A 13,775-nucleotide genomic window follows, 5' to 3' on the forward strand; every position below is an offset into this window, starting at 1 on the left:
ATTAAACTGCTCATTTACCTTACTTGTACTAAAACATGTTGCTTGTTAGTGGAAAGAAGGTGCCCACCTCAAGGCAAATGGGAGGTTCTATGCGGACTAGAACAGAAGTGCCACCTACGTTGTGGGGAGCCGAAATCCAGTTTCACTCAGAGGGCTGGGGCACAACTTTGTACTACGCAGAGCCATCAAGCCATAGATCCTCTCCTGTATTTAGGTGTAGTGTAGTAGGGCCTAGGAACCCTAGTCACAGGCTGGGCCCACTATACTAGGTACTGTAAAAATAACAAAACTCTCCCCCATCCCACTGGGTAGAATATTGCCTTTGTCTTGTAACTCAGTAATTTGTTCACTTACTATTATCACATTCAACTTTGCTCAGTGGAAGATCATACTCACTATTAGGGCCCTCACTATTTCTGCCTCCTCCACCTCTCCCTTTCCTACAGCAACTCCCAGCTCATGTTCCATCTGCTAAAGTGATCAGCAATGAAATAATGAATGTTGCTGACTCTGGAAGAAATCACTGCATTGCTTCACTTGGGTCACATATGAAGTTATTTTTGCAAAAATGTGGGCTGCTTTTTTTTTTTTAAATATAAAAGATTTTCTAAAATTTTGCAGAAATCTGAATGTTATGAAGGCAATAAAAATACATTGAGTGGGCTGCTATCTTGTCTGTTGCTCAGTAATTTGACAGCAGTGGATTAGAGTGTATTCTGATAGATGCCAAGGTGTACATTTTTAGACTACTTTGCCCTTATGTAGCATATTGCAGTGGCAGATTTTTAAGAGCTCCATCTACCTTGGCCAGTGAGCAAGACATGCCTAACGGTCCAATGCTGCAAGATTCCAAGCACTTATGTGCTTAACTGAACACCTCAGTAGGCCTACTGACTTCTGTGGGACTACTTGCATGCTTAAGTGGTTTCTTAGATCAGGACCAGAGCGCTCAGCACCTTGCAGGATCAAGCTCTTGTATGTGAACAAATGGAAGCACGAGGCTTAGGTGATTTGTCAAAACACCCCCAGCAAGTCTGTCAGAGCCAGAAACTGAAACAGGACTTACTCCCACATCACCAGTAAGGAAGTTCAATGTTAGTGAAAGCAGAAATACCAGGGGAGTCATACATACACATGTGAACATTAAAAAGTTAATAGTTATGGATAGAATAGTTATGGACAGTTTCCTGTCAAGAAAGACACTTGGTCCATTTATGGCAGGACATGGAAAAATATAAGAACACTGACTAAAAACCTTGAAAAAGTTTACCCCAATTTGTCACTACTACTAGCCAGAAGCCGTAAGGACCTGTAGAGGATATCCTTCCCAAGCAGTGTGAGCACCAAGCCTAGCACTCTTATCATTTGGATTTTAAATGGGACTAATGGTTTTAACAGTGCATTTCTGAAAGCTGTCACTTGCTCATGTCATGTAAGAAACTCCATCTGTTCAAAATGCAGGGCCACATTCCTCAAAATAGCACAACTTAAAACCACTAGCAATTTTCTTATTCAATCCAAACTCTTAAGATATGCACGTTACAAAGCTAATTATAACTGGAATCAGACAAACCTCAGTTTTTTCCCAATTTTAATGTGTTTTCAGAAAATTTAGAACACCAATTTGTGAGGATAAACTCCATTGGAGAGAGAAAATACAGAACGCAGGTAGCCACGGAGCTGAGGCACCTTCTTGATTATTGGCAGGATTTGAGAGTCCACTGTCTTCTGGTCTGCCTTGCGTTGTTCTGTTATCTCATATTTCTAAAGAACAAAATTAAGAGAGAGTTAAAATACTGCAGAGATTTAGACACAGTTGGTTATCCCTACAGAGCTAAGGCTGGCTTCTTGCTTCCTGCCATGCCAAGGGCTTTTTCCACTGAGTAAGCATTTCTCAGCATGCACTTGGAATTTTCCTTTCCAGGGAACAAAAAAACCCAACCAAAAATAGTTCTATCAGGGCCACGGGACTCAAGTCACCTCCAGTAGATAATTAAAGCTGTTTGGGTTTACACAACTGATAAGAGTTTATCTAAAAGAATAGGAATAGACCTTAGCTAAAAGAGCTGTTGCTAAATTTTAGCAGCTGATGCAAACAGAGCCCCTAAAATCACAATACATGGAACACTTCTGGACAAGAGACCATAGAATGCACATTAAGAAAATTCAGGGCTATTTTATGACTCCATTTACAGTACACGATTGAGTCCATGCACAGTGGAGACGCTGCTTTAAGAAGCTGTGTTCAAGCACCTCCTCAGTATGGAGTTATTTTGATAACAGCAACATTTTAAGATGTCTTTCCCCCAGTGTTAGACACACTCCCGGGGGGGGGGGGGGGGAGAGGGGGTAATATCTGAAAAGCACTATATCTCGAAAGTCTGTCTCCTTCACCAACAGAAGTTGGTCTTAAAAAAAAAAGGATATTACCTCACTCACTTTGTCTCGAATATCCTGTGACCAACACAGCTGTTGTCAGATTCATGCATTTTAGTGGACTTGACCTTGCTTTCTTTTAAAATGTTCTTAAAAATTCTTAAATATTACATTTGTTTCCTTACTTCTTTCTCAGTGTCAAAGATCTCGCCTTCTTGATGTTTGGGCTTACGCAGCCTCTTCTTCTTAAAGTACGCATCAGTGAGATGTTTTGGAAGTTTCACCCCAGAGATATCAACCTTGGTAGACGTGGCAATAACGAATTTCTGGTGAGTTCTGCGCAGAGGGACACGATTGATAGCCAAGGGTCCTGGTGGCATAGAAAAATACTCAGAAGGAGTTGCAATGTCAGCTTATCACTGGAGAAATAGTACTCCCTTTCTAGTTTGTGTCTTTAGCTACACTAAAAGGAAGGTCACTTTTCATTAGGATGATTAGTTTGAAGTGATGGTCTTCTTGCAGAGGACAGTTGGCTTCATTTACTAAAATCCGAACTAATAAAGAAAATTAGGAGACCCCTTTCTCAAGGCTTCTGATAATGCTAAGAGTTTCCTTGCATTGTCAGTATTTCCAGGTGTTAAAGCACAGTGATACTTTATTAAAAATGTGTTCTTTAATGTTAAACTTTTTGAATCTCTCAGTAGCTCCACAAGGCTTAACTGCAAGTTATTGTTACTGCCAATGATGTGCCCTCTTTTTCTAAAGGAAGGGCACTTCACTCCCTTTCTCAGATTTCCAGTGCTATCCAGTGTTTTAGAACTGGAAGACTGAATGATATCAGAACTTAGAACAGTCATATCACGGATACCTCAGGCTAGTCAGAAAAATGTCTATTCACAGACAAGGGGTTTGGTGTTATTAGGGAAGTACAACAATGCCAATCATGGTAGAGTCTGAAGACAGGCTGTCTGGACAGACTTACAATGAATTCAACAGGAATTCAACAGACTTGAGTGAATAAAGTTTCTTACCTGTTACCAGCAACAGACCACTAGCAAGCTGCTTCAGGAAGACCACACGCTGAAAACCAAACACAATAGGACATTAGTCTCAGACAGCAAAGCTAAATGCGGTTTGATGTCTGGGAAAATATCAGGAGCTGATTTTTGTACAAAAAGTTTCAAAGGAGGAGACGCACACTTTAGCCAGAAAGGCAAAAGGCATAGCAGTACCAAATCCACAACACTGTAGAACAAAAACTATTCTGACAGGACCCAATGGCTAAGGAAACCAAACTAGAAACGTAAGTAGTTGGACTACGTTTAATTGTCTAGAACAGAATTTAAAAAACTGGAACAGGAACTGGCTTGGGACCCAACAACTGCATTCCTAAGCAGCCCCTTTTGTAAGTTATATGGGTTTACATTGGGCAAAGTCTGGCAATCAATCAACTGCAAGTCCCTCCAATTCTTTACCTATCACAGAGGTATAAGAAAGGCGTGTACTTCAATTTATAAATTTATGTACCTATGTCAGTCAGGGGTGTGGGGAAAACCGCCGCCCCTACCACTGACTGAAAAAACTCCTTCTGTTGGTGTATGCTGCATTTACAATAGGGGGCTCTGCCATCAGAGGCTCTGTAGTGTATACAGAAACTTCTTCAAAATATTGGTAGAGCAGATGTGGCATGGAAGGGTATATGAAATACAATTCTCCTGTACCTTGCCTCTGTGGCGACCAGTGAGAATGATCAGAACAGTTCCTGGAGTAATAGAAGCCCGCAGTTTCCTCTTGTGTTGGCAGAAGGGCTTTTTGCCATGACTCAAGAGCTTGCGAGGAACATCTTCAGTTGGATAATATCTAGGCTAGAGAAAACGCAGCAAATTATTAGCCAGAACTGCACTTTTACTATTCCATCAGTGAACTTAGTGAAAACAGTTTAATCTGAGTTTTGATCCTTCCGCTTTTAGTGGATGCAACACCTCTTCTCTCATGGGAAGACTATCTTTCCTAAAAGGCCATTTCCACCCTATCCCCCTTTAGATTTTGTGTTTCTCTCTTGTACACTGGATTCACTTTGCTGCAGGCTAGCCTCTTATAGAAACTGGCACTTCTGAGCGATACATATTAGGTACACAATGTTGCATTTTGCATCAGATAGCTAATCAGTTACACAGCATAGAAAAAAATAAAAGTATGTTATTTGTGATTGTGTTTACAATTCACTAGAGAAGAAATGCCAGACTGTGCCCTACTGTGCTCCTCATTCATAGGCCTATGCCCATTCAAACAATGAACCTAGTCCATCATGGAGGGTGTCAGGGTATTCCCATGGAAATCTCCTTAATGCTGCATGTAGTAGTCTCCCGTACATGTCAAAAGGCAATTAGCCCAGTAATATACACCCAGAAGCCAACAGTACACATTCTCTGATTCAGGCCATGTCTACACTGCCCCACAGAGGTGTGAATAGCAGTGCTTTAGCTCCCCCATGTGAACACTGTGGGTGTGAACTAAAAGATTCCTAGTTTGCCTAGAACAGCTGCTCCCCAGCTTTATTGTTAAGTGTACCACCTTCTTTTTAATAAAAAAATTATTGTGAAGTAAATGTATGGGACATCAAGCTCCCATAGCATCAGTGGTGCACACACCAGTTAGGGAACACCTGTTCACAAAAGCCACAGTAAATATAAACGTGATGTGCATATCTCTTTAAAAGCAAGACTCTTACTCCCCACCCCACTTCTTTTAACCCCCCCCCCCCCCAACCCGATATATTAATGAGTCACTATCTTAAATGCGAGTACCTACATAACAGTTTTACAGTGCTATACAGGCAATCTATAGTGGAGATTATACTGTCTCATAGCCCAGAAGTACATCAACAGCAGCACTCTCTATGGAAGTTTTTCATTACAAAATAGGAAGCATGTTCTCTTGTCATCTACGTCAATGCAACTCTGTAACTCAGTGTTTAGCTGGAACAAAATTCTGCCGGTCCAATGTAGTTATTTTTCCCCCACTAATCTATTCTTACCATTTTACGAACTTTTACCACACGGTTGCCTCCATTCTTATCTCCCCCAACTGGTTTTGTGAGGGTAGCAGGTGCTTTCTCTCTTTTTTTCTTTTCTATCTATTAACAAAACAAACAAAAATTTCAAACAAGGTAACTTGTGAAACTTGAGACACAATGTCATTAGTTAAATGTGGAAATTCATTCCCTTTATACCTTTGTTTCTGGCGCATCATACTTGCGCTTGTACATGGCTTTTCTGGCATACATTGCTGATCGGGAATATTTCCCAATTCCTCGGGCCAGCACTGGGTTACGGCTTGCATGGTGCTTTCTAGGCTTCTTTGCCTTCTTCTCACCTGCCTTCTTCTCGCCTGCCATCTACCAAATATCAAAATAAAGTATAAGTGATGTGTCACATCAACCAAAGAAACTGCACAGAAAAAATGTAATGGCTGCAAAAAACAAAAGCAAATTATACTTAAAAAAAAATCCACGGTGTTCCTACGGTGGTCTTGAGACTATTTGGCTATATTTACTGTACTATCTTTTGCATCAAAGCCACCTAATCTACATGGAGCCTAATCAAGATGCACAGGACACCACATCCACTGCATCTCGCTTGTAACACAAGGCCACCTATATAGTAAATATAGGTGCTACAATTCAGATACCTGACCATGTCCAAAAGTACTAAAGCAGAGATCCCAGGTAAGAGGAAAATGCAAATACAAGTTGGGGCTACAACTGCATGACAGCCCATAGACTAGGGAAGTAGAGAGAGGGGCAACAGCCAGCTTCTCATGCCCAAGGCCATAGCAACATGGTGACTTGGGGCTTTTACATGCTCTACTCTTATACATGCCCCAGACAGAGTCCCCAACCTAGGCAAGGCTCAGACATGATTTACCGCAAGGAGAAGAGACTGGAGGCGAAAGAAGAATCCCCGTCCTCTCTGTGCCCACCACCCATACGATCTGCCTCCGGCTGGAGCGTCCTCATACGTTTCGGACCAAAGGGTTCAAGCCGGGCTGGGGCTGCACTTTACAGACTCCCAACCTCTGCTCCGGCCGAGTCTGGTCGGCGCCCGGGGAAAGGGGCTCCTAGGATCACCCCCCACCCGAGGCGCTATTCAACCCATTGCGGCGGCTGCCGGATCCCCAGCCACACAGTCACCATAGCGGGCCAACCGCGGCCTACACCCCCCGGAGTCACCGGGGCCCGCGAACTCCGCACATACGTGCGCCCCCGCATGCATCCGGCCTCCCCGGAGCCACCGAGCCGGACCCGCGGGCCCTCCAGAGCCTCCCCAGGGCAGATGGCGGCAGATAGTAGTTACTGCTCCCCAGCAATAAGCGCCGCCACTCTGCCATTCTTACCTTCCTAGAAGGGAAAGGGAGCAATATCCGGGAACCCGGCTCTAAAGCGAGCCCAGCGTCTGACGTCACCCCGTCCACTCCGGGGCACGCTGGGAGATGTAGTTTGCGGTCTATAGCGGTTGCTGGCTGCCTGTCGGTTTCACTACGGAGCGGGGGAGGGTCAAGATCTGGGTCAAAGGGAGGACACTCTCGCCCTCTGGTTATAGAAGGGGGTAGTGGGATTTGGTCACGAGTGGGACTGACTGGATTCTATCTTGGCTGGGGTTGGAGAAGAAGGTATGTGATGTGTTGAGTAGTTACAGGGCTTATGGGTTCTGTTCTTGGTTCTGCAGATGACTTAACCCCCCTCTCTAATGTAGCAAACAGCTAAGTGTTTAACTTCACTACCTGGAACTTGTAAAAGTTAAGTTTGTGTTAATCTGCAGAATTGGGGCCTTGATTAATAATAAACCTACACCTATCAGCGTCATGGTTATATATAGTTTAGTTTACCAGTCTGCATATAGCTACTTCACAGAGTTGTATAAAGGTTACTTAAGGTGACACTATTGACTTGAAAAACACAATTGTAGACAAAAATTGTACCTATTATGTGTAACCCCCAATTATAAATGAAAGTTTGTTTTTTTGAATTTTTGAGAGCATTTTTAATACAGTATTTTGTAGATGGTTAGTTGCGGTTCCCCTCTCACGCAGTAGGGTGACTCCAGCGGTGGGAGTAGATGCCTCGTATTTTTGGAAGCGGATTTTTTTAAAAAATAGCACTGTTTAAAAAAGGATCTCGATCAGCAAACTGATTTTTAAAAAATACTCATTAAAATCAAGTTAACGTATCGCCTCAGATCGTGTTTGTAAAAGATTTCGATGAAAGGTGCTACTTTAAGTACAAGGTGTTAGCACGAGACATTTGAAATTGGATCCTGCGCATGCAGAGAGTTCTCAGAAGATGCGCCTATGGGCGCACGCAGAGCTCCTCGAAAACCTCCAGCCCTCATCCCGCGCCGATCCCTCCTGCCAGCTGAGCTCCCGGGACGAGGAAACGCAGCTATCAGCGCGTGCCCGCAGACCCCGCGTGCCCGCACTGCGCAGCCACCAGGGCTCCCGGCCGACGGGCGCGTGCAAGCTCGCGGCCGGCCCCGCCCCCGCCCATGGAGGCTGGGCCGGTCGCGGGCGGATGACGTGCGGGCAGGCTGCGCCGCGGCTCTGTGTCTCCGCGGCCTGGCTGCGGCTGCTTCTCACGCTTCCCTCCGGGTCCCCCCCAGGCCGCGTCCCGCCGGGGGAGGGCCCCTCCCCCCGTGAGAGGCCGAGACTCGGGGGGACGGGCAGCTGCGGGCGCCGCGGGGGAAAATGACATCGCGGAGGTGAGGCGAGGGGGCCGGGGCCAGCTGCCCCTTTCACGGTGGGGGGCGGGGCCCCACCTTCCCCTGGAGCAAAGGGCCCGGCGGTGGGCGGCAGAGACTCCCCCGGGGCAGGCCGCGCCCCCCTCCCCCTGGTGCGGGGCCGCTCGCTGCTGCGGTGAATTAAAGGGCAGCAGCCCAGCCCCCCTCCTCCCCTCCCCCCCCGCTGTCCTTTGGTGCAGGCAGGGGCCCTCCCCCTGCAGATCACGGTTTAATGTGCCCAGGGACCCAGGAAACTGGCCGTCCGGCATTCCAGGCTATGGAGAATGCCTCCCGTGTGGCAGTGGGCATTAGCAACAGCTGCGTTACTGAGCGTGCGGATTTGGGAATTAAAACGTGAATCCGCTTCTAGAGTTATCAGCTGCAGGCTCATGTTTTAGGTGGCCGATACGTTGTAAAGTTTAGCAGCGTACAATCTACTTCCAGATACCTGCAGTATTGCTGGATTTAGACTCTGAAAAACTCCGTTAAATTTGAGTTTATTGCAGATGTGTGTGGTTTTTCCACATCTCATTTTTACTGTGTAGAAGACACTCGTTTATCCTTTGTCATTACATTTTCCATTTATTTTCTTTTATTCTTTTTGGTCTGGTAATCTATCACAATAATTGAATTAAAGGAGCACTGTCAAAATAGAAATATCATATTTTCATTTTACTTGTATTAATTCCTTTGATTATGAAAACTGACCCATCTTTTTAAAAATCTGATTTGCTTTACACTGTCTGTTTACTTTTTCTTTTTCAGTTTACAATGATGAAGCTAGATTGTCAATTTCATTGTAGGGTTCTCTTCCTTCTTAACACTATGTTATTGTGTCTGGATCTCCAGCAGCTGGGTAGATGTTTAAAGTGGGAGGGAAATTTAAAAATTGAAATGGGGGGTGGGGGTGCAATCTTAAGTATTTCTTTTCATATCAGTTTCAGTGACACTTTCCCACCCCCCTTTTAAAATAAAGCCTAAAATACATGTGCCTGCATTAGTTAAGTGCTCATTTTACAGTCTTTGCTCGCTGTCTAACTCTTGAGAATTAGCCCTCTTAGCCCATTCAAAAGTTAAAGTTGAAAGGGGCTCATGAGAGAGAGTGAATAAAGATTAGAAATTCAGACAAACCAGTGAGCCTATAAGTAGGAATAATTAAACTAAAAGTCACCACTTTCCTGATCTGTCTAGTTGTGTCATCCAAAACCCAGAAGCACTCTGATTTGTTCTGCAGTTGAAACAGAGATCTGAGTAGCCCAGTCATGACATAGAGAATCATATTGATTTTGTTTCTCTTTTCAAGATGGTAAATCGCTACTATGCTCCTCTCCCTCTCTCCCCCCAATATTTTGCTGACCATTCAAACTCTAATCAGAAAAGAGAAATACACTGTTAATGTAAAAAGAAAAGGAGTACTTGTGGCACCTTAGAGACTACAAGGTGCCACAAGTACTCCTTTTCTTTTTGCGAATACAGACTAACACGGCTGTTACTCTGAAAACTGTTAATGTAGTGTGTGATTCAAGAATGTCCTAAACCTTCTGAGTTCTGCAAAGAGGGGTTTTGTACAGTCATACCTTGGTTCTTCAGAATATTTCTTTATCTGAAACAAGGGCATGTTCCCTGTTATGTAATACTCTTGGAAAAGGCCGCCTTCTTATCTGGTATCCCCATCGTCCTTGTTGTAAATGATGTTTGACTGTCCCTCGTTGGTTATCTTTCCACTAGCATTTTTGCCTTATTGTAAAATGCCAAGTAGAATGCTATATGACTGAAACTATTAAATCATGCTTTGGGGAACATTAAATCCTCTGTTCTCATTGTGGGCATAAATAGAATATATTGCTATGTATTGATTTTTGATTGTATTATAGGCTCTTGGTCAGTTTTACACTAGGAATAACTCCTGTGTCTGCTTAGAACAGAACTAGAAAAGGAAAGAAGAAAAAAAAATCTAAAATACATTCCATTCCTATGAAAGGAAACATAAGTGAAAATCCTCTATAGGGTTTATATTACTCCTGTCTGTGTCTATGCAATCCTCTCTGCTCTCCCACCAGTGTTGGAAAGGATGTGGCCAGCATGGTTCAAAAGCGCAAATGTGGTGGCAATATGCCAAATGAGGTTATCCTGATCACCGGTCCGGAACCAGTTAACATAGATCGCTAACACCCCCATTTCTTTCTATTTGGGGTGGTTGACAAATGCATCTTCCTACTCAAAGCCAAAAATACAAGGGTGAGAGAGCAGGAGAACCAGTTACCATTAGAACAGAAGTTATAACATGTGCAAAAACTTGGTCACTCTCCTGGATGTACCTTTTTTGGTCCCAAACCCCAGCTTTGGTGGGCTACAGGAAGAAAGATCCTCCTTTTATAATCTTACATGATTCCATAACCAATTTTCAAATATGTTGTATTATGGTCCCTTCTGTTCACTGAGATGTATTGTCTTTTGGCATAACTTTGCATGACGTGCCTAACTAGTAATGTGGTGGTATGTATATTTGTGTACTTGTAGGACCAGGTGTTGCAAGTAGCGTGTGTGGAAAGTCGTAGTGACGTTAATGGAAGTTCTGCATGTGGCATGCTTGTAGAATTGATTCCAATACTTTCACATTCCTATATCTATGCTTCTCTTTTTCATAAAAAGAAAAGAAGTACTTGTGGCACCTTAGAGACTAACCAAGTTATTTGAGCATGAGCTTTCGTGAGCTACAGCTCACTTCATCGGATGCATCTTTTTCATGTAATTATAATTAAAGTTCAGTGAAATCGTCACTTAAATCCCACATATATTAAAAAGTCCTACATGGCAATGTTTTGAAGTTATTGCTTCTCGTAGAAGTTCTATAGTGGGGTATGATTGTTGGAAACCTAACAGATGAACCAGTGTATTGCCCATCCTTCATAGCCAGATTGTTCCTTGGAGTTAAGGTGACCAGATGTCTCGTATTTATAGGGACAGTCCCGTTTTTTGGGACTTTTTCTTATATAGGCGCCTATTACCCCTTACCACCTGTCCTGTTTTTTCACAGTTGCTATCTGGTCACCCTACTTGGAGTACATTTTCAAGCATCCAGTCCAGTCTGGGTTATTAAAATCCCGGGCAATGCGGCTTGCACTGCTTCTCTTGGCAGACTATTCCAAAGATTAATACATTTCCCCATCAGGAAACTTTTCTTGACATTCAGGCAAAATTTCCCCATTATTAATTTCATCCTAGTCCTATCCCTGTGTCTCCTTGTATACCACATAAAATTCTTCTTGCAGTTTACACTTTCCAGGTACTTGTAGAATGTTTCTGTGTTCTGCACCTAACTGCTTGGTCTAGGTGTACACATTTAGGACCAGATGTTTAAAGGTGTCTAAAGATAACTGCTTTGAAAATTGTACTAGGTGCCTGCCTGCATCTTTTGGCATCTAAATACCTTTAAAAATCTAGCTCTTGGTCCATATAATCTTCATAATTCAATCCTTCTGACCCTAAGATTTTTTATTTTATTTTTTTGGCAGGGTCATCTTGTCTGTCATCCTATTGCCATTTAATGGCTGATCACCAGTGTGGGATAAGTCTGTCTTTCATAATCCACAGTCCACATAATACACACTGTGTTAACCATAGACTCCTCTTTTCTAAGCAAGTGTGATCATCTGTGGTCCAGAAGAGGTTAAAGTTATCAGTTACTTAATTGGGTGAAAGTGAGTAGCAGACAGTCAGGTTATGTTGCTGGGTTTAGTTGGTGATCATAGAAACTTGCCAATCCAGCTAACAGGGTTTACTCTCTCCAATCTTTCAAGGTAACTATGTTGAATATCATGCACATACCGTGTGTATTTTTCAAAGGAGATGAGGAAAGCTGAGGTCCTGCGTGGGCTTTGAAGATCCCATGACTCTCTTAGGGAAGAGTAGGGGTTTTCCCCAATTTTTTTAGCCAAAATACACGTCTCACTGTTGTGCTGATTGGTTACTGCCCAAAAGCAGCTGCATTTCAGTGGTATTACATATTTATAGTTTGAAAAGCTTTGGGGTCTTTCAGGATCATGGACATTGGATAAATATAAGATTATCTGTCAATTGATTAACTCTAGTCTGTTGTGACAACTCAAAGTAGTTGGATTTTTACTTACATTTTCCTGGTTTGAGCTATACCCAGAGTAGTTTATTTTCTTGGTGGCTCTGCTAAAGGTGCAATATTCTGAACGGGGTTCTCTTGGTTAGATAGGATATACACAGACAGATTTAAGGTTCCCATGTAGGATTACTTCCTTTTCAACTTGCACTTGGGCACCTTTACTTCTAGCTTCCATGGGTATATTAGTTAAACTGACTATGTTAGGGACTTGGCTGTTTTGGATGCTCTAAAAGCGTCCAGAGTATTCTTTATGAAAAATTTGCCAGAGCAGGGAGTATGGAATATTATATTATTGGAATAATGAAACAAGTCTTTCTCAATTTGAGCTGCCTTTCAAGAGTTGCTGAACCAATCAAAAGAGCAAAGTGGCTGCATGCACTTGCACAGCTTTCTGTTATGGCAGCTTATTGTGAAATGTGGATTTATGTTGGGAATAATCAGAAATGCTATGTACATTTTTAGTTATAGTATTCTTATAAGTGTAACAGAGCAGATTTCTGCAAAGCAGCCAAGTGTCTGGATTGCTGTGATGTTTTGCTTTACTCAGGGAAAAACTCATTGGGTTTTTCAAGAGCAGTGGATTCTGCTGCTTTCTCTCAGATATGCTGTGCAAGTCTATAATCAAAGTGCATATGTCCGAGGTGCATGATTTATAGCAGTTACAAAAATAATGAAGCCTTTCAAATGTCTAGGAAGACTTTAATTTCAAGAGTTGAGGTGAAAATAAAAACCCAAGAAAGTAGTCTGGCAAAGCCGCTGCAGTCAAATGGTTGCACGCTGTTTGCCCAGAATTTTGCATTTCTGTGACAGTACTGTATTTTGTTCTGTGTTCTGTCTTGGCCATCTGGGTGGCAGTGGAGACAGTCTTGCTTTTAGTCTCTCAGCTTTTAAAACATGTCTGGTTATATTGGGAACTCTCTTCAAACATCTGCTTGTGTATTGTTTCTCCATTGCCCCAGCTGTACCATGGGAATCAGACTTATGCTTTGGTCCAAAAGGTAATATAAATAGTAGATATTTACAGCTATAATTAAGTTTCTGTTGTAACTTTCTCGAACACCTTTTGGTCGAAATTTTCCATGCTCAGTCTCTGCATGAAGGTGAACTCATCTAAAAAAACAAAACAAAAAAACCACAAACTTTTAAGTATTATCTCTGTTTCTGAATTTTTGGCAAAGGAGCTGATCTTATTAGTATGTGTGCATTTTCATGTGTCTTTAATATACACAACTGTACTGATTCAGCTTCCAAACTATATTTCCCTAAGTCATTTCCTTGTGAGAGAGCATCCTTTGGCCTGTACAGGGGAACCATGATGGAGAGGGAAATAATGGATAGTGAGGGCTGATGCAAACCTCAGATTTTCTCTTCAGTTGATTGCATTGATAGTATAATAATCCCAGTCTCTCCTTAGTTCACAAAGCATGTGCCTGGAGGTCATTTCCAGTTACCTGAATCATAGGACTGGAAGAGATCTTGAGAGGTCATCT

The 13,775-nt window shown here is 42.8% G+C and overlaps 2 protein-coding genes across 5 annotated transcripts in view; one reads left to right on the plus strand and one right to left on the minus strand.

Annotated features, from left to right (window-relative positions):
- Positions 1 to 1,574: 1,574 nt before the first annotated feature.
- On the minus strand, positions 1,575 to 6,940 carry RPL6 (ribosomal protein L6). 4 transcript variants are annotated; one of them, XM_007058324.4, is made up of 7 exons: positions 6,772 to 6,940; positions 5,609 to 5,773; positions 5,414 to 5,512; positions 4,098 to 4,241; positions 3,408 to 3,456; positions 2,562 to 2,746; positions 1,575 to 1,764 (listed from the first exon to the last, which is right to left on the minus strand). In XM_007058324.4, exons 2-7 carry the CDS (start codon positions 5,771 to 5,773, stop codon positions 1,612 to 1,614), a joined length of 795 nt encoding a protein of 264 aa, XP_007058386.1. In that variant the 5' UTR covers positions 6,772 to 6,940; the 3' UTR covers positions 1,575 to 1,611. The 4 variants fall into 4 exon arrangements, with proteins under 4 accessions (XP_007058386.1, XP_043385092.1, XP_027676621.1 ...); XM_043529157.1 differs by having other exon boundaries at positions 6,303 to 6,791; XM_027820820.3 differs by having other exon boundaries at positions 6,633 to 6,789.
- Positions 6,941 to 7,774: 834 nt separating this feature from the next.
- The window catches only part of PTPN11 (protein tyrosine phosphatase non-receptor type 11), a 42,761-nt gene continuing 36,760 nt past the window's right edge, over positions 7,775 to 13,775 (plus strand). The window contains exon 1 of the mRNA XM_037879178.2: positions 7,775 to 8,132. Coding sequence (XP_037735106.1) covers positions 8,119 to 8,132 — 14 coding nt within the window. The 5' untranslated portion in view covers positions 7,775 to 8,118. The remainder of the gene's footprint in view (positions 8,133 to 13,775) is intronic.

Source organism: Chelonia mydas, chromosome 15 (assembly GCF_015237465.2).
Source record: "Chelonia mydas isolate rCheMyd1 chromosome 15, rCheMyd1.pri.v2, whole genome shotgun sequence".
NCBI classification, from domain to species: Eukaryota; Metazoa; Chordata; order Testudines; family Cheloniidae; genus Chelonia; species Chelonia mydas.